General features: G+C 46.2%; 1 protein-coding gene across 21 annotated transcripts in view; it reads left to right on the top strand.

Annotated features, from left to right (window-relative positions):
- PTK2 (protein tyrosine kinase 2) overlaps positions 1 to 21,197 on the top strand; it is a 1,463,565-nt gene that overhangs the window by 1,210,800 nt on the left and 231,568 nt on the right. For all 21 annotated transcript variants that reach the window (XM_069621702.1, XM_069621703.1, XM_069621697.1 and 18 more), the window contains one exon: positions 15,919 to 16,008. In XM_069621702.1, coding sequence (XP_069477803.1) covers positions 15,919 to 16,008 — 90 coding nt within the window. The remainder of the gene's footprint in view (positions 1 to 15,918; positions 16,009 to 21,197) is intronic.

Below are 21,197 nucleotides of genomic sequence, written 5' to 3'. Positions count from 1 at the left end.
TGTGCAGGGAGGCAATGCAGCTCTGGTTCTGGGCAATGCAGCAGGGAATCTTACTCTCAGAAGTTCATCTGGCCGGAGAGGAGAATGTGGCGCGGACGCTCTGAGCAGGCAGAGAGCAGTCTTCCACGAGTGGGAGTTGGCTCCGGAAGTCCTTCAGGAGATCTTCACCCTAACCCCTCAAGTGGATCTGTTCGTGACTGGTGCCAACCGGAAGTGCGAGAAATATCGTTCAAGGGAATTTCGTCCGAGAGGAGCTTTGAGGGACGTGTTCGTCGTGGATTGGTCATTACCACTTCTGTATGCGTTTCCTGCGGGCCCCGTCATTCCTCAGGTTCTAAGAAGGTTGCAGAGGTTCGGGTCCCAAATGATCCTAATTGCTCTGGATTGGGCCAAGAGAGCGTGGTACCCGGACGTTCTAGAAATGTCCATCTGTCCTCCATGCCGTCTTCCCCACAGAGAGGATCGTCGCTCGCGTGAGTGGGGGGGTCTGGTTCTCCATCCAGAGGTCAAGACTCTCAACCTTCACGCATGGTTTCTGAAAGGTTGAGATATAAGGATTGGGACCTCCCGGATGACGTGATGAAGGTGTTGCTTTCGGCCAGGCGTCCGGCAACCAAATCCCTGTACCGTTGCCGTATGTTTTGTGACTGATGCCGAGGTAACAATGTCGATCCTTTTCAGTGTTCCATTCCCATGGTTCTTTCTTTCTTGCTTTCTTTGGCCCACAAGGGTCTTTAAGTGGGTACCTTTAAAGGTTACCTGGCAGCGCTGTCTATTTTCAAGTGCTCATCTGAAGAATGTTCTTATTTTAAAATTCTTTGATCACCCAGTTTCTAAAAGGGCTCACAAATGTGTTCCCGCCGTCCCCTTTTCAGGTGCCGGTTTGGGATCTGAATTTAGTCTTGACATTTTTGATCGGTGCTCCGTTTGAACCTTTGCACTCTTGTCCTTTGAGACTGTTGACCTTCAAGACAGTTTTCTTGATTGCAGTTACATCTGCTCGCAGAGTGAGCGAGTTGCTGGCACTTTGGTCTAAGCCACCCTTTACTGTGTTCCACAGGGATAGGGTTGTACTGAGGGTACGTCCTTCCTTTCTACCTAAGATAGTGTCTTAGTTTCATTTGAGCCAGAAGGTGGTACTTCCTACTTTCTATCCTCCTCATCCTGGTAAGGAAGAGAAGAGACTCCATAAGTTGGACCCTAGGAGAGCTGTGAGCTTTTATATTTCTGAAATGTGTAGGGTCAGAGTGGACAACCAACTTTTTGTGGGGTATACTGGACACAGATTGGGCCAGGCTGTTACCAAACAGACCTTGTCCAGGTGTATTATCCTCTCCATTGCTGAATGCTACAGATTGGCTGGCAAGGACCTTCCTAAGGGTTAGCCCTTCAACGGGGAGTTCCTGTTAAAAACATTTGTGATGCTGCAACGTGGTCTTCCTTCCACACCTTTATCAAGCGTTTTTCTCTGGATACTTTCCATGGTCAAGATATGGCCTTTATAATAGTGCTCTATCCTGCCATCTGATTGGTTATTCACTGATACTGCTTTGGGAGTCTGTCAAAGATGTGGAATACGTTGGAGGACACAATCCATTCGAGGAACAAGTTACTTACCAACTCGTAACGTTCTTTCGATTGGATGTTCCACCAATGTAGAATTTCCTATGCTATAGCAGTTTGTGTTCCCACAAGGCTATGTGCAGTCATGGAGGCTTGGTGTGCGGTTATGACACACGTTGTGGAAGGAAAAAATATGAACTGAGACTACGGGCGCTGTACGTCCTACTTATAACATCCGGTAACGTCGCCATCGACGGAGGCCTTCGAGGGACATCGACCCAACGCCATCGACGCAGAACTTCCTCTGCTGAAAAACAATTCCGAAGCAGCACAGCTGTGGACATTACATGTCAAAGATGTGGAATAAGTTGGAGGAACATCCAGTTGAAAGAACGTTACCAGTTGGTAAATAACTTTTTCTTCTCCTCCTGTCTCTTTGACCCCTCTCGGAAACCTCTTTCTGAACTTATCTCTTCTTGTTCAAACTCCTTTCAGTGCTATGCCGATGATGCACACATTACTTTCACACATGCTGCCAATCCATCATCCACCCATAACTGGACTTCGACCAGTTTATCGGGTCCAGGCTTGGATGTTTGAAAACAGTCTGTGCCTCAAGGGTGTCATTATCTATGTGGTCTCTCCTATCCCTCCTTCCTTACATTTTCTTTTGCCATGTTCTATGAGTCCCTCCAGGCTCCCCTCTGATTTGGGCATATTACTGTCAACAGCTTGCTTTCCTTTTCCCCTCAAATTCATGAACCAACTACCAAATCTCATTCCCATCTGCACAAGCATATTCTTCCTTTTGTCAACTTTTCCCCATCAGATGGATGTCACCAAGGCCTTGTCCTCCTAGTTGGACTATTGAAACAGCATTCATTGGGGTGTACGCAAGCACTTCACCATTTTCAGGTCATCCATCACAAGGCAGCTAGGCTAGTCCTGGGACTCAGACCTCATGGCCAAATCACACTTCTCTTAAACTGCTACACTGGCTCCCAATCCTACCTTCAAAGCTCTTGTTAGTACCTGGTGAAGAAACGTCCAGACAATCAGGTGGCCAGGAACATGGTCAGAATCCATCAGTGACCGCACAGATTGTCGCAGTCAGTTATGCATCTCTCCTGGGTGTCTCCCCATCTTCCTTATGGTAATTTGCACCTCCGCTCCCCTCTGCCCTGTAAAGAATTCACAGTCCCAATTCACATTCACTTACCCAGTGCTGCCCCTTCGGCTGTCGTGTCCTACCCAATGGCAAATATGGCAATAGAAAAAGGACTTGGTTCCTTTCCTATTGCCATCACAGCCATCATTTATTTGTTCACAGGGCAAACTCAGCACGCATGTGAAAATCACAGCCCTATTTCCCCTTAAGAAAATCAGACAAATATCACCCCGGAAGGAGCCCCAAGTAGTGATCATTATTGCTATATGGGGTGGGAAGGGCCAGTAACAGCCCTGATCCCTCACGCTACCATGCTGGCGGGCAGTTATTGGCCTTGTAGCGGTAGTGTAGTTAATCACTAAAGTATCATCCACCAGGCTTATTAGGAGCAGTACCCTCTGTACCTTTGGTGCATGGTGTCCAAGTGCCGCCAAACCCGGTCCCTGAGACCTTTCTCATCCAGGTTTCTTGGGGTCTGGCATTGCAAGAAATGGAAGCTTGATCGTTTGACCATTGGGTCCACTTCCACCCACACTCAGAGGAGAAAGCCACCTCCTCTTCAGGACAAAGAACGCTTTGACTCTTAGGACCCCCACCTTCCACTCTGACCCTCTGGAGTGTCCCTGCCTCTAAAACTAGTCTGGAGTGCTGCTTCTTCCCTATCCTCTTGCAATATGGTTCTTTGTGTGCTTCCGTTGATGCCCCCATTTCTAATGTCCTGTTCTAGTGAGTGTCCTTACACTTTGTGTGGATTTTCACATACTCTTAGTTTCATTCCTATGTGTCCTGCACTTTTTCTTTTCTGCTCTTCTGCTGTAGTTATCTGATCGAAAAGTAACTATGCTGTGAGGATCAGTTCTTCTTCCCCTTCCTTCTCCCTCCTTTCCACTTGTGACACATAGTGACTATTTCGCAGTGGGAACTGTATACATCAGTTACAAATAAATACATCCTGTCTGTGACTAGGTGCCAGTGATTGGTCGGGAGTGCTGGCATAATTCGTTCTCATCTTTCTGCTCTCAGGAGGAGACTAGCTGCTGATTTTCGGTGGTTTAGTAGGTGTGCCAGGAGCACTAGATAAAAAGGCTATTAGCGTAGGGAAGCCTCCATAGTACTAGATCGATAACGACCAAGGTTTGGCTTGGAAACCATATGGCATGATACAATGTAAGGACTTTAGGTAAAAGCAGCAGTTTCTAACTATTGCTTTAACTTCTGCTCTAAGGGCAAATGATGTAGCCATGAAAAACTCAAGGATTTTTAAGTGTCCAGGTCGATGAGGGCACGTTCCGATTTATTCCATGCAAGGATTAGAAGTTGGGCGTGTTGGCATTACATATCATGGGTTTTGTTTTAGTTGGGCTCAGTTTGTGGTTTGGATCTTATCCAAGACCCCATAGAGGCTGTTGCCACGATTCAATCCATTTTTAGTTGAAGCTTGTGTTAGCTTGTAGACAATTAGTGTGTCATTGGTATAGTTGTAGCAGGTGAGGCCCGAGTGGCTGATTATTTCCTGGAGTTGGGTAATGTTTATTTTGAGGAGTTGAAGTGGCGGACTGGAATCTTATGGTACCCAGCAGCTGATATTACTTAAATGGTGTCAATTTGAAAGAAGTCATGGAGACGCTAGCCTGTGGTAAAGAAATGTCTGATCAAACGTATTACAGTTAACCCCATTCCTAGATCTGCTAGCCTTTTCGTAGGATTATTCATTTGATGGTGTCCAGTACAGCAGGGCCAACATTGTTCTTGAGTGTTTCATATGGACAAGAGGGTTTAGTCCATTCCACTCATTGGCCTGAACCCATTGATTTTCGAGTATGATCGTGTGACCATGTAAAGTTTAAGTTGTAGGTAGAGCAATTTACCTAGGAGTATTACTGTGTAGGTTGCATTGGAGAAAGGGCAATAGCTGACAGGGTTGTCAGGATATTTTTAACAGCTTAACATATGTACATTTGAAGGAACACCAAAATTGTCCTTACTTTGGATGAGTTGAGAGATTATTGGACATGGTAAACTAGCCCTGCTTGTTTTTAATGACTTCCTATGTTAGGTGGGCATGGGTCCTCTAGTTGTTCGGCATGTTTCTCGGGTTGACTCCGGTCATGAAGTTCTAAACAGTGAGGTTTTGGAAAGCCCCAAGTGTCTTGGGACGTGCTGTTGTTTCTGCTAGTTCTCCAGCATGGATTCTGGCATGGATTTGCATGCTCATTAATATTCCCAGTCGTCCGGCTCCTCAGTAAAACTAAAAACAGTTTCACTTTCACTTTAAAACTGTATTTCTCCTCTAAGCAAATCACTGTCCTCTTGGTCATACTGCCCCCATCCAATGACAGTCCTCTCCCTAATCCGTACCCAGGGTGGCCATCTTCAGATTTTTACTACACGCGTCAGTGTTGGGAGTCCTCAAATTGCTCTTCGAGCTAATTTTGTGTTAAGTTTTTTCAAAATAGTAAGATTTTTACAGTTTTTTGCTTCGTCTTCGACGAAGGATAGAGAGGGGCAGCAGGTCTCCGCTACCAGCGAAAATCTTCATCCACCATCGGACCATCAAAGTTTCGTCCTTGGGGCCTACTTCACGCTCTTGGCTGAGGAGAGGAAGGAAGGCCGCAGCCTCTTCAAAATAAGCAATTACCCCTCTGCGGGTCACGGGTCTGCAACCTTTACTATACTTGCTTTCCTTGCCCAAAGCGGGACTGGCTCATGCCTCTATTAAGGTGCATCTCGCCCCCATATCCTGGTACACCGGGTATCTGGGCAGACCTTCACTGTGGTCTCACAGGCTCATCAAGTTCCTTAAGGTTCCTTTCCGCCGGTGAAGACTCCTGCCCCGGCATGGGAGGTCAATGTTGTGCTGACTAAGATCATTGGAGTGCACTTCGAACCGATGCATCATGCTCCGCTCAAGTTTCTCTTGTGGAAGACGATTCTTCGTGGTTATCACTTCGTCCAGGCAGGACGGGGAGATTCAGGCCGTCTTGCAAGCAGCCTTACTGGTCTTTCCACGCTTCAAGCATTGTACTGTGTACACACACCACCTTTATGCCAAAGGCACAGTCAAAATTCCACCTCAACAAACCTTTGGTGTCTTCATCTGAATCTGTCATCGCCAGTGGAGAGGGCCTTAGATTCGCTAGACGTTGCTCGTGACTTGAAATTCGATGTGACGCGTACACATTTTTTTGGAAGTCTTCTCAGTTGCTAGTCAACTTTGGCCTGAAAATCGGGGAATGGCCTTGTGGCTCTCCAGCTGCATCATGCACTGTCATCAACTGGCTAGCAGGCTGCTTCCAGGCCATCTGAGAGCTCACTCCACCAGAGCCATCCCAGCTACGACAGCGTTTCTCTCTGGTGTGCCCCTGCCCGACATCTGCAGGGCTGCTCCGTGGAGGTCCAAGCACACCTTCAGGAGATTCTACTGCGTCGATGGGGATTCCAGGGAGGAGTCCTGAGGCGGCCAAGCAGTGCTACACAACCTGTTTGTTTGAGGTGAGTCTGTTCCAGAGCTGAGTGTTTTTTGCTTCTGTTGAGCCTTGCCCCCTTGCATGGTTGTGTATATGTACTGCTGTGTAATCATTATTCATGAGCATGTGGATCCATGCTTGACCCCATGTTGGAGAAGGTTAAAGTTGCTTATCTTGATTTATTGTTCTCCAGCATGGGTCTGGCATGGATTCACATACGACCGCTTCCTCCTACCCCTCTGTCGCTCTTCTTGGTTCAAAATGCCACTTTATGTGCTTACCAAATTGAGGTGCGGGACTTAGAGAGAGGACTGTCATTGTATGGGGGCTGTATGACCCATAGGACAGTGATTGGTTTAGAGGAGAAGTACAGTTTTAAAGTGAAAGTGAAACAGTTTTTCTTTTATCAAGGATTCCCAGTCTGACGACAGAGAATATCCATGAGCATGTGAATCCATGTCAGACCCATGCTCGAGAACATTGTTTACAGGTAAGTAGCTTAAACCTTCCCTTTCATAGTTGACTATTGACAAGCTGCGGTTTTTCCTCATGGTCTTGAATCTATAAGATTTTGATGTATTTTTTATTTTATTGTGCATTTGTAAGGCGCTTATACATCAAGTAAATTGTGTTTCAAATCACCCATTTGGGGAAGTGATATTGCGTTTTCTTGCTGGGGTCATTGTGGTCGTGCAGGCTGATGAGTTAGTTCACCTCATTAATACATTGGAAAATGTCCTTCTGAAGGCGGCGTACGTGTTGCATGTGCCCTACAGATCCAGAGTTGTCGGTAGTGAATGCCTGTCTTATTTGACTTGTTTCTTTTTGCCACGGTTGTTCCATCGTCCCTTTCTCTGTCTTGATTGTTATGAATGGTGGTATACCATCTAGCAGTGTGTTCTTAAAAACATTTTATGGGAGTATTTGAAGATCTTCATTGGGTGGAGCTTGTCTCAGTAGCTTGCCTTATCCATCCATGAAGCATACAGCGATCCTCCGGGGGGTTGGAGGGATTCCTGGGTGCCATGGCTGGGTGAACATGATTTCTTAGGCTTTGAGAGCTTAAAGGATAACTGAAGGTGGGGCTTTGGCCCATGTACTGTAGACGGTATGACAACACGTTAGTTAAGTGAATGGAATAGTAAAATGTATGCCTGGGGACAGTGAGGTAATGCCACTGTTGTGAGATTTATTGCAAAATATTCCACCATTGTGCGTCTACATGAGTGGTGCCCTCTCTAATTTCCGAAGGTGGGGGACATCAAGGCTAGACGTGAATGTTCTGCCTGCAGTGATTCTGTTACTCTCCAGACACAGGTTGAACTCTCAGACTATGAAATATTGCCAGTACAATGTAAGATTTGCTACCGCTTCTGCATATTTATCCACAATTGGATTGTAGGAGATGTCTGTAGATTGGGATCATTTCAAGAATAGATTTTTACACTTCATTTTTATATGAGCGATTTGCAGTCCAAGAGGGTGATGGAGGGTGATATATTTGTGTCGATCAAGTGCCTGTGTATAAGTGCAATTCCTTCTGTACTTTTCCTGATATGGTTTGCAAACCAGATCTTGAATTCAGATGGGATTGCTCTATCCAAGACTGTTGCCTAGTCGTCTGTTGCCCAGGTCTTTGTGATAGAGTAATTCTGCAGTGTCCTCCTGTAGCAGGTAATGACCGTGTGTGCTGTGTTTGGATATGGAGTGAGCAGTGATACGGAGACGTTTGGCGCTGTGGCTGCCTTCTGTCTGTTAACTGGAGGAGACAGTGGCATTGTAAGGCATGGCGGAGAGCATAAATGGGATGGAAGAAGCAGCAGAGGCTGTGGATAGGGACATGGAGGTGGAGGAAGAGCTGGCTTAGGCAAAGATGGCATAAACCACCTTTGCAAAACTAGTTAATCACTGGAGCCGCCATTACATTGCAGATCTTGGCAAATAGTCTCCTCCGGTGTAGCCGGTCTTTCCCCCTTCCAGGCAGACACAATTGGGGTCCACCAGGAGAGCCTGTGTATTTAGTGGGGGGGTATATGTCCGGATTGAGCCATATCATTAGGTAACCTGTACATTATCATAGTCTCATTTATTCAGGCAATTTATACTGTGTGTACCTTGATGTCAAATGTTTTTAGGATCTGAATTCTGTTTTTATTTGCGTCTGATGTTGGTTTGTTATTTGTGTATGGTTTGTTGTATGATAAATGACATATGTGCCTTCATACTGTGCGCGCAGTGATATGTTGCGCGCTACAAATACATATTACTACTAAAATAAATGACATAAAATAAATACAATAAATTGTAACCACCTACAAGATAAAAAACACCAAATCTAAAATAACAAATAATAAAAGACATCCAAAAAGACAAAAGCAATCGTTGCAACAAAAACGGTTTCCTCTTACTCCAAGCTCTTAATAAAACATTAGCTACAACTTAAGCAACAGCCGTTTTATGCATACTTTTCATCTATGCCATTGGCTCATGTATAGTTCTTATCTCTAAAGCCTTGAAAAACAGACTCGAGCAACATCTGCTGCGCGTTGAGTAAAGTTGGAAAAATGGATGGTGGGCACAAATTACACACACCAAGGAGTACAAATGCAAAATGATGCAACAAAACACATTTATTGCTAAAATATGTCAAGTACATTTCTATGCTACAATCTATCCTTTACATCAACATAAGCAAGGCACATACTATATTCAGCTATCTTGACTAACAAACATGTCTCCTTATTCTCCCAATGGGTTGATTTTAACAATTTAGCTTCCCTGGTAGAAGCAGTGTTGCTTGCTATGTACCACAAATCCACCAAACCCAGAGGATAACCAGGACTTCCTTTATTGTCTTCAGCCATGGCATTGCCTTTGTCCTTTCCATGGGCAGGACGTCCTGTACAAATCCCCTGAGGGGTTAACTAAAACTCAAATCAAATGGAGAAGGGTCACAATTGCAGTCATCCTTAGGGCCCCCCTCATTACCAATAACAAAGTGCCCTTAACAGAGGATAGAGGGAAGGACCCCTTTCAACCCCGACCATCCTTTGAAAGGATCGGCCCATTCACAAAGGTTTAAAGACTGTGTGTGAAGTGGTGAACCTGGAATCACTGCGGTCTGTGTGATTGTTAGAGCTCCCGGCCTATTTCTAATACAGTGCCTCTCTCGGAGCCCTACGGATATGATGAGAGCTCACCTTTGGCAATAAAATCACCTGCTGGTGTTTATGTGGGTAGGTGACAGGCTCATGGTAGTCACAGGCTCTTCACTGCTTACCCTCTGATCTGATGGTTTCTTTTCACCATTTGTCCACCTGACACACAGGCAATGGCTTGGAAGTGCTTTGACTACTAGACACCACTAGGCGGAGCTCTTGTGTCAGCCATCGGCTGTAATGGGGTGCGATCCTGCTGCAGCAATGCTCTGAGGCATGACTGGCTGTAATTGCCTGATTGGGGTAGGCAATAAAGCAGAATGCATTGGTGGGTCTTTGCGGATGGCATCTGAGATGTCTCATTTTCTTAGTTGAAGGCCCTGGGTTTCGGCACGGATGTACGATCTAAATATGTGGGCATGCCATTTGAAGGTGTCGCGTTGTTTGCGTCGAAGTGCAACAAATCTCTTTCGAGATATAAGGTGTCCAAAGCCATGGCTAAGTTGCTTGGTTTGGCGGTCCAGCGACCTTCTTCTTTGCTGCCCCTTTCGCTCACTGCTCCAGAGGTCAAGATTTTCAGCGCTTTCCAAAAAGGACTCTGATTTCTTAAGATTAAGCCTGATCAGCAGAAGGGAAAAAGACGCCCCTAAAGGTCAATTTGCTGTGGTATCGGTGCTTTCGGGGGCAGCTTTTTCTAAGCCTCTTTGAGGTCCCTGCCTCCTATTCTGTTCCCATTGGGGATCATATCTGCCTTTGTCGAGGAGTGGCATGCAATTGCCTCTAATGCTTGGGCGCTTTCACTTGGTTTGAGACAGATATTGCCTCCCTTTTCTCAAACGCTGAGACCAACCCCTTCATAGCCTTTCCATGGTCCGGAGGTGAAAAGCGGCTCTCCTGAGGAGTAAGAAGATTGACGCCTTTCCCTACTTCCACACCTGGCTACTTCGGGGCCAATGGCGGAAAAGGTGTAGAGTCACCCGGGACACAGGTCGACTACTGCATGACTTGGGCCTCTCCCCAAATTCTTTAGATTGTCAGCGGACTCCTCAAAGTATCGAGTTCCTCCAAGCAGTCCTGGACACTCTGGTGTGCAAGGCCTTACCCCCCCCCCCCCCGCCCCCAAAAGGAAAATGGCTGTATTTGTCAGATGTTCACTTTATTCAGGTTTCAGAGAGGGTCGTCCAAGGACCATGGCCGGAGGCTAAGATTGACACAGGCTCACATCAACCTTCTTAACATGTCCCTAGAGCAGATGAATTATGGGCTCCTCTAGGGGTTCCCACCTGCATCTGTCATACCGTTCTTTCTCAGGAGGTTCATGTATTGCAAGATTCTGGTTGCACCAGACTTGGCTTGCAGGATATGTATACGGGCCTTCTCGAGATGCCCATCTGCCCACATCAGCGCCTTCCTCTGCGGAAGGACCAGCTGTCCCAGTGTGGGTGTCTGGTTACTCCACCCGAACCCACAGGCTGGCTTCATGCCTACATTTCAGTGAATTTGTTTTCGCAGCTCAGAGCCATATGAAAAGGTTATCAAGGTGTTGCTGTCTGTGCAGACCTGCTACAAGGTCTATATCTGCATTTAGGTGGAGGAGGTTCAAAGATTGAAGCGACATTGTGGATCACCTGTCAATTCCCACTTTGTCAGCTTTGCACATGTTGTTCGCTTGAACGGCTGAGGCTTCAGATAGGTATGATCAATTATTCCCATGATGCAGTTTCGATCTTCAAGAGCTCGCCAGAGGAAGGTTTGTATTTCACTATCCCCTTGGTTGTCCAGTTTTTTAAGGGCTTGACTAATGTGTTTCCCCCAATGGGGTTTTGGTTCCGTCCACCTTAATCTGGTACTTACTTTCCTTGTGTGTTCCCCTTTTGAGCCCTTCTGATTGTGTTACCTTTGCCTCTTTACATTGAAGAAAATCTTTTTGATGGCTGTTACTGGCTGTTACATCGACAAGGCACATTAGTTTGAAGCAAGCTCACTTATCTTTAATTCTATAGGAAAAGAATCACTCTGAGTGAGCCCTTCCTTTTTGCCTTAGGTCAGTTCAGAGTTACATGTTAATCAAAAGGTCGAGGTACCAGTCTTTCACACACCCCATCCATCCTTCCAAAGAGGAGGAAATGTTGCACGGGTTAGACCCCAAGAGGGTTTTGAGTTTCTATGTGGCTAGGGTGGCTTCTTTCCATAGAGATAACCAGTGTTTTGTCTCTCACTCAGGCCCAGATGGGCAGGGGTGTAAAATGGAGTACTTTCACACTGGGTAGTGCTTTGTATTTGAGAATGTTATGAAAAAGTGGGAGAGAGCTGTATGGGCCTTGAGTGCATTCTACCAGAGGAGTGACGTTTACTTCGTCCTTACAGAAGGAGTCGCCTACGGAAGACATTTCCGAGGTGGCTACTTTGTCCTCAGACGGGCTATTAACATCAAAGACTTTCAATTAGGCACGGGATTTTGCTTGACCCATTGCAGGACCACTTTGATTCACAGTTCTTTCACGCTTTCGCTTTTGCCACCTTTCAGTTGGATACTTTACATAGACTTTCGAATGAGCATGCACGTTGTGCCGGACCACTCTGTCTAATCTTGGCATCAAAGTTCAATCACTCATATATTGTTCAATTTTGCTTGTGTTGATTATCACATACACTTCATACACTGTTCGTTTCAGCGTTCACTGTACAATGTTGCTGTTTGTAACCTTGGCTTCAACACAGTCTGGTCTGGAATAAGTCTCCCCAACTCACCGCCTGTGCTGACTTCACTGGCGCTGCTTTGTTGTAGGAGCCAAAGACAGTACCACAGCGGTAAGCGATTCTCCCTGCCTTGGCTATCGATGCGTGAGAGCCCCGGGTACCTGCGTCACACAATGCAGGATTCTTCAGCCTTGTTTCCTGTTCTTAAGTTTTCTATTCTCGAAGGTTCATGAAAGTAAAGGTCCCTCGTCAAAAAGGTCAAGGCACTTCCCTCCTTGCGATCCCCTTCTATTTTGCCGTCTTTCGCCTTGTATTAAACTGCCATCTTGGAATTACTGCTTCCTTGTATGCTTTACCTCGCTCAGAGTGTGCTCTCATGTTCCACCTTTTACCGTGTTGGGAAGTGTAATGGAAGTCAGGTGTGTGTAATGGTCAATAATTGCCTGACCCTGCCTGACCATTGTATTGGGACATGTTGTAACGCTCACCTGACTCCCACGGAGGCGCTGGCCTGGTTCGCGCTGCTGTGACCTCTTCTAAGGTGATGCGCAGGGTTCGGAAGACGGACTGGACCGGGCCCCCAAATCTGGCTTGTCTGGCTCGCAGAAGTGTCCTTCTGTAGGCGTAAATAGGGGATTAACTGTCTGCGGGGTAATGCAATCGGCCTCCCACTTCCCCCTCTCACCCTCCTCGAAACCCTTCTGTGATTCCTCGTAGCGTCTCACCTTAGGGTCTGGAAGGACGAGCTCTCCATCCTGCTTCTGATGCAGGGGCGTGTTGGTTTCCAGTTACTTCACTGGATTTTCGGATTGGTGAGATCCAAACTTGCTTGGCTTCCAGGTAAGTATTTTGATAAGAGGTTCCCCTTGTGTCCAATTAATGTACTATTGCTAGTGTCTTTTTCCCCATAGGGGCCGGGGTACGGAATGCCGGGGAACAGGCACCGACCCGAGATGAAAAGGGGAAATCCTTGTAGAAATCAGGTAAGTCTTTAATGAGCATTTTTTTGTAATGTCTTTTCATTCGCTCATTAACGCTGATGTCTCTTTTTCCCCTTAGGGGCCGGGGTCCGGAAATGCCAGGATGCGGCGCGGACCTGAAATGGAGAGGGAATGAATCAGCAGGTAAGTCTTAACATGGAGATTTAGCTTTCCTTATTCCCTTCTCTCTCTCACCTTTTGTTCTGGTCTTTTTCTTCCTAGGCGCTGGGGCATGACTGCGAATCCGGATGATCGCTGCTGAACATGGAGGCGCCCTGTAAAGGTCAGTGGAATGCGGCGCTGCAGCGATCGACGCGATGAGCTTTTAAATAAAAGTCTTCCTTTTCAGGATTGTCGGCGAGATGTCTCCGGGATGCGGTTTTAGCAGGTAAGGACTTTTTCTTCTTCTGTTCTCTTCTTCTCTTCCTTTGCAGGTGATTCAGGATGCTGGCAGGCGTGGCAGAAGTCAGGATGCAGGAGCAGACACGGTGAGCGTCCAGCTGCTAGATGCAGAACAACGCGAAGCACGTGTGGCTGTTCGGGTGGGGTTTAAATAGCCCTGGAAGAAGTTCCAGGTATGTATCCTTCCTCCAATCAGGTATGTATCCTTCCCCGACCATGCCCAGATGGTAAATTAGTCCCACAGGTAAAGTAGTTCCTTTCAGGCCTCAAGGAGGCCGGGATCCTGCAACATGGTCTGCATCAGGTAAGTGCACCCAAGCACTCCCATAATGAGCCTGGCGCCTATGGCGCCAGGACTGATGTCTTTTATGAGCCTGGCGCCAGAGGCGCCAGGACACTGTCCACAGGGCCCCTATATGGGGTTGCTGGGTCCTTCCTTGGGGACTGGATGTCCGCTTTCGGGGACGCAGGGCTTGAACCGGCTCCCCGGGAGCGGGCATCATGACACATGTCAGGTATACGGCTCGGGTGTTAGTCCGTTCTCTCTCATAGTGAGCTGCCCGCGAGAAAGCGGTTGTGTTGGGAAAGGGGGTGGGAGGTTGAGTTCCTAAGTATCCTACCTGGTAGGATGGGATAAATGTATTGTAGGGAAGAGGATACCGTGTTTCGCCATCCGTTGTCCCACTCCATGAAGACCCCTCAGCCAGGTGATCCTCCCGCACTATTCGACCCCCGGGAACTAGATCCAAAAGTGATGGGGGTGTCTTGGCCACCTGGATGACAGATCCCCGGGGACTGGTGGGTGAGACACCTTCAGGTTTCTCACAGAACCTAGCGGGGCACGCTGTGTGCTGGCTGGGTACCGGTTCTCGAGCTGATGGACCTGTCCTCTGAGTTCGGTATCTCACTCTGTTCTCTGGGAGATGTTTAAGGGGCCGATCTTGCTTCCCCCTTGGAAATCATGGCCTTCCTTCACTAGTGGAAGCTGTAAGGCAGATTGTACCTTCAGCCAGGGTCCAAATGAGTCTTCCTTCTTACTCCTCTCAAAGTCGTCAGTTGATCTGCTAAGTGAGGTGCTCAGCCCTCTTTTAAAGCCAAATGGGCCCCAGTGATTGGTGCAGGCTAAGCCTACCCTATTGAACCAATCCTGGGTCCCCCCCAACAATCTTCTATTATGCATGAGGTCATAACCAGAGTGCTTTGCAAAAGGAAAGCTAAGCAGTGACAACATGTACTACTAAGTATCACCCATCTTCATGTCTGTGGTGGATCAAAAGTGTGTCTCTGGTTAATTGAGCTCTCTGGCTCCTGATCAAAGCGCAGGTCTCACTTGAAGTTTGTGGCAAGAACAGACTTTGTCTCTATCAAATCACATACTACTTTCCTCTGAAAGGGGATTTCCTGCAGGGGTTGCATACTGTAAACAGCTGTCCCAGACATGATATTCACTGCCCTTCATACAGAGGGGTTGTTAGTTCTGTGACCAGGCCCCTTCGCAGGCCTGTTTTCATTTAACTCTCCTCAGTATGCGCTGCCAACACACAGAACTTGACCCTAGAACAGGGAGGGATCCATGGAGCCTTTGATATTTAATTAGGCTGACCATGGCAGTAGGAAGGTTTTGCTTTCCCGCTTTCTGAGATGCTTTGATGTGCCCGTGGCTGTCACATTCCAGCTGAATGTGATAGGGAGGACTGCGCCTGTAGGCTGTGCCCCCGGAGTACACTTGACTGTGTTTGTTGTGCCGCAAGCAGAGGCATGTGTGCGGATTAGCCCCACACATTTTCTGAGGTCGATCTCCCATCATTCTATTTCTGAAAAAGAATTTAAAAAACCCAGGCGAGTGCACACTCCCTGTGCCGATGGGCGAATTCCTCAGTCACACTATTTAAGACATGCCCAAAGTTCATTGCCCAGGCCTAGAACCAGCAGGTAGTAGACTGCAGTTATGAGAATAGTGCTTGGTACACAATGGCAAGGCACGCACTGTGAGCAGTTCCCTTGATACTTGACCACATGTTTAAATTGAAGACGTAGGCAATGTAATTTTTTATATCTTTAGTGATTTCATACACAGTGCATGGTGGAAACGAGTGTTAACCGTAACTGGTGATTTTGTATTTAAAAATGTATCTGTATGTGTTTACTATAACTATTTTCTCAGCGGACCACAAAACCTGACTTGCTTACTGGCTAGGTATTCCGTTTTTACACACTGTTCGCCCAGACTAATCCAGGATGGTTGCCTGAAAAAATGTATTCTTACCTCAGTATCAGCTTTTGTTCATTTTGCCCCATTGCTGTTTGAGCTGTTCAGCAGCAAAAAAAACATTATAGCACACTTAATGAGATCAAATCTGTCTACAATACCAGTTCAAGGTACCTTGGCACTAAAGATATGCAGTCATCTCAAATCTGCTACCTTTTGTGCCATGCTCCAATTATTCCACTTAACAATATATTTTTTTGTATCTTTACAGCTTCCAAGGGTAAATTACCCATCAAATGGATGGCACCAGAGTCCATCAACTTTAGACGTTTTACCTCAGCTAGTGATGTGTGGATGTTTGGTAAGTTAAATAAAATAATTATTTTCAATGGGTTGCTTGTGGTGGCAGAGGAATGCTGTTTATTATTGATACGTGTACAACAGTAATGATTTAGAAGAGACTCCTTTTGAATGCTGCTTATTGATAATGATCTACTTGTCAAATTAATAGGTCCTTCAGTCTAAGGGACTTTTTTCCCCCACTCCCAAATTCTGTCTATTGAAAAGGGAGGTAATCAGTAGAACAGCGTAACAATGTGCTGATCATGTTATTATTAAGCCAGGACCTCTACACCCTTCACAGATGGCATGTATGTTACATGTCCAATGTTGCCATGTTGGTCTTCTTTATTGTTTTACATACTTGTTTGCTGGCCGGAGAACTAGTACTCCCCTTATTGCCTTGTCTTGTTTGGGTACCAGGAAATTCCCAGGTTTACCCTACATAATAGAACTGGAGCTATGGCGTTTTGCACCTGTACCTCCTTAACGACTTCTATGAAAAGCTTTAGATGATTGTAAGGCATTCTTCATTCGTGTGGCCTTTTTCCTTTATATCGAAGGGGTCTCCCAGTCGTTCTTTGATACATCTTAAAATCTTTAGGACAGAAAAATTGTTGAGAGAGAAATCATTTCCAAAGCCCTCTTCCAGCCATCCGGAGGGATCATTGGGAGTTACCTGCTGTTGAAACAAAAGCTGCATTCCTTGCCAGCTGCACAGATACCCAAGATCCTCAGTGGAGGAATAGGGCCTTCTGCTGATACTAGTTAGCCTCCTTGGACTGATAGTAAAGAGGAAAAGGACCAGTTTTGTTCCTGAGCCCCTGGAATTGCAGTACCAGAAGTAGCCAAAGCTGCTGCATTCCTGTATTCTGCCACTTTTATTATCATTGTATTTATTGAGCACGGATCCATCTTCGAGCAGCAGCGGAGCACTTTACAGAGGTATACACCAATACAGATATATAACGCATGCTTTTCAGAGGTAACAGAACAGATATACAGTGGGCAGGAGGGCTTACAGAGGGGCACAGAGGAGGGGGTACATCTGTACCGAGTGGCGGGGAGTAGAGGGGTGAGCAACGTCTAGTGAGTCGGGTGGCGCAATGGGCGACGTGATGGCCTAGGTGCTGAGGAGGAGAGACTCCTTGAAGAGGTGGGTCTGGAGTTCTTTTCTGAATTTTAGGAGCATGGGGGCGAGTCTTATGCCGACGGGGAGGAGGTTCCATAGTCTTGGGGCGTAGGTAGAGAAGGCTTGTTTTCTGGTCCTTTCCTTTTTGCAGAGGCAGATTAAAAGTCTGCACGTGTACTGGCTTCTGGTGGTGCACTGTCTGCCGGAGTTGCTGAGTTTCTCTGCGAGGTAGCTGGGTGACTACAGTGCGACTGCCTTATAGATCATGCAGCAAGACTTGAAGTTGATTTGTGCGTGCAGTGGGTGCCAGTCAAGGTCGATGAGGGCCAGGGTGAGGTGATTGTATCTGCGTAGACCCTTGATGGGGCGTGCAGCCATGTGTAGGACACTTCTCAGTGGCCAAGGGAGGACGGGAGGCCTTCAAGGAGTGTATTGCCCCCATCCAGGTGGTCCTTACTCGAACACCAGTCGATTGCCTTTGAACCACCAGGACCTGCAGTGTTTCTTTTTTGGCACTCTCTCCGAACTTCTCCAAACCGCTTTTTTGCATTCATCAAACTGACTGGGTGCCAGATCACTGTCGGTTTGTAGCACTTTGAGGACCGAGTAGGTGGTTTATTCACTAGCGCATCGTGTGTTTACGAAGGTACTCACTGTGGTCGTGATGGTGGTGGTGGTGGTGGTGGAGGCACACCTTTGCTGCTAGAATATTTCTGTTTACCCTTATCTGGAGGATTGGCTACAAAAACAAGAGAAACAGATGCTCTTTACTTGCAGAATGCTAAAATAAAACGAGGACCTTCTGCACCATTTAGGCTTTTCAATCAATGAGGCCAAGTCAAGTTTCATACCATTACAGGCCAAACAATTCTTCCGGGAATTTTAAACGGGCAACCGGCAATAGCCTATCCCTCACAAGAAAGAGTGCAAGCATTTTTAGCCCACATAACCTGTTATCTAGCTGGAGCTCCGAGAACGGTCTGTAAAGTAAAGAAGCTGTTTGGAATGATGCCTTCATATATTTACATAATTCGCCCTCTAGAGCAGTAGCTTGCAGACCAATGGACTAGAGTGTCTGGCAGCTAGGACGATCTAGTGGTAGTGACGTGCAAGGTTGCGGAGAGTCTGCATTGGTGGGCAGTAGCACACTTTCTAAAGGGAAGGCCTTCCTTTCAACAGCCTGCTAGTTCAGATAACCATCACTACAGACCCTTCAGAGTGGACTGTGTCAAAAACTCACTGTCCCTGGGTACATGAACACAGCTATACGTAAAAAAACATAAATGAGTTGGAACTCCTGCCAATGAAGATAGCACTGTACTCATTCCAAGCACAACTTCAAAGCAAGTGTTCTCACCAATACAGACCATACCACTGTCATGTTTTATATAAACAAGCAGGGTGGAACACACTCAAGAACCCTGTCGCTACTCGCAAAATAGATTTGGCACTGGTGTACCAGGAGCAAGATCCTCCTTCAGCGGCCCTGGCAGACAGCCTAAGCAGAGTGCTCATACAGACACACAAGTGGCAAATTAACATAAACCCACTCAAACAGACCTTTGCATTGTGGAGCGGTCTTCAGTGGATGTATTAGCAACAGCCCGGAACACCCAATGCCCAACCTTTGCATCCAGGTCCCTGCATAAAGGGTCACTATGGAACACACTAAGAATTAAGTGGTTAGGGATATTAACTTACACTTCTCCCCTAACTCCCCAACCCCTACCTACTCCATAAAATAGTGCACAAATTGATACACCAACACCGAACATTAGTTTTCATTGTACCAATGTGAGCATTATACATGTGATACTCCCACCTCCAATCTATTAACAGAGTAGCAGGGGCAAGTATCTCACCCAATCCCACACACTGAGATCTTGGCGGTATGGCTCCTGAAGTCCGAGTCTGGCCATTTACAGTTGCCTGAAAGATGCATGGATATTTTAAAGAAGGCTATACATCCTAACACCAGACACTTCTGTTACAATAAGTGGAAGCAGTTAGTAATATGGTGTTCCAAATCTAACATTACCCAATTAACTTTGGACCAGCAGATATTGTAACATATCTGCTATACTTAAGTTGACTCTGGTTTAGCCTACAATTTACTTAAGGTCCACTTTGCAGCGTTGACAACATACACTGTCACAACACGAGTTGTCCTGGTGGAAGGTGCCCGTTGTGAACGCTTTTATGGAGGGGGTTGGTATAGCTTGTCTCCCATGGATGCCTGCATGAATGCTGTGATGTCATTAGAGAATGTTATGTGAGTGTGTGTAGAATGTTTGTGTTTGTCCTAGAGTTTCAACCCAGCAGTTGGTGAAATGTAGCCTGGATGGTGGGAGTTAGTGGGCTCTCCATAAGACCACTGCTCCTTTGTCCTTACTCTTGATGAAACCTGATTTACCATGTAACGGAATAAACTACTTAAGGACTTGCCTCAAGAAGTCACTTTATTACACGGGTCAAGCATTTATACCCACCAATCGCTCCCCCTCCACCTGGATGGGATCGAATTACAGTTTTACAAGGACTCATGCAGTCTCCTTTTCAACCAATTCATAGGGCATCATCTAAAGACCGTACTTAAACTTAAAGGTAATATCCTCATAGCCATAACGTCCATCAGACGAATTGATGAATTACAGACTGTTTGTCACTATTCATAAACATAATGTGGTATTAAGAGGACACCTGCTTTTTTGACCAAAGTGCCTTTCACAATTTCATGTTAATTAATTGAATTTACAACTTTGTCCCCCCAAAACACAAAGTAGGGGTGAAAAGCGCTTCACACTTTAGATGTCAGAAGAGTGGTAATTTTCTACCTTAGCAAAACGAAGGAAATGAATAAAACCAGTCAATTCTTTCTCTTTTGCTACATGTAGAGAGCGTGAGATCCAGTCGCTAAAACTACCATTGCAAGATGGATTGTAAGTATATTCAGTCAAGACGCATAAAACACTGCCAACCCCACCAAGGCCTCACTCCACTTGCAGCACAGGTGCTATGCTAGTGTTTTTTGCAAATATTCCATTAGAAGACCTTTGTAAAGCACCGATATGGAGCGTCATCCATACGTTCACACACACTACCGTATGCACAGTCAGGAGCTGATTCATAAGTGGGTTGAACTGTACTTAAAATAGCCAACCTTTGTGCTGCTGTTCCCTCAACTCACCCGTCTCCTCCTGGTACTGCTTGTTAGTCTAAGCAAAGCATGTCAATCTAAGCACATTCATAAACTTCAGAAGACAAATGTCATCTTCCCAGTAATTGTCCTTCTCTGCTTGTGCCTTCCTCCTTTTCGTGTCCTCCAGCATACCCGCTGAAGTCAGTATAACCCCAGTCCTTCTCCTAATGTACTTTTCCCCTTGTTTATTCCCATGACTCATTTCCGTTACAGCATTAATCTCACTCTTTACTGACAGTACATCCTGCATTAGGATAACATTATCTTACTAAGAAAACCCCCCTAGCCCTCCCAAAGTGTTAAACACAATATTTGGTCTTCTTTCGCCCTATCCACCCATACCTGTAAGACCTCCCCTTTCCCACCTCCAAATATCATCTCCTTCAAATGTCTAAGAGACTACTGAACATGTTGACCCCAACCACTAAAAGGAATATATGCTGCGCTTTGAGCCTAAATTGTTACTTATCTGGCACAAATCAGTCCAGTGGTTTTCGCCGGGCATTTGTTCAAAGGATGCACATTATTTCTCTGTGGGGAAAATAAATGGGTTCGTTTGGAAAACCACTTTGTTTTCTATGATTACTGTTTGGCGAATTTGCCCCAAATGGAACAGTTTAGGGGGGGACCCTGTGCCAGACAATTTCTTTGGTAAATTTAATCCGTTTTTGTCCAAGGAGACAATTTAACAGCAATAGAATGTTTGCAAATGTCAATGGTTCATAGGTTTCACCTTAACTATAGGGCGACAACCACCCCCTATTGTGTGTGTGTGTGTGTGTGTGTGTGTGTGTGTGTGTGTGTGTGTGTGTGTGTGTGTGTATTTCTGAGGCTTGCGAATCTGCTTCGATTCACATGCTTTGCATAGGCCACCATCTAG

The sequence above is a fragment of the Ambystoma mexicanum genome, chromosome 5q, assembly GCF_040938575.1.
Source record: "Ambystoma mexicanum isolate Mex_15411 chromosome 5q, UKY_AmexF1_1, whole genome shotgun sequence".
Lineage (NCBI taxonomy): Eukaryota > Metazoa > Chordata > Amphibia > Caudata > Ambystomatidae > Ambystoma > Ambystoma mexicanum.
This window is presented reverse-complemented; position numbering and strand designations above follow the sequence as displayed.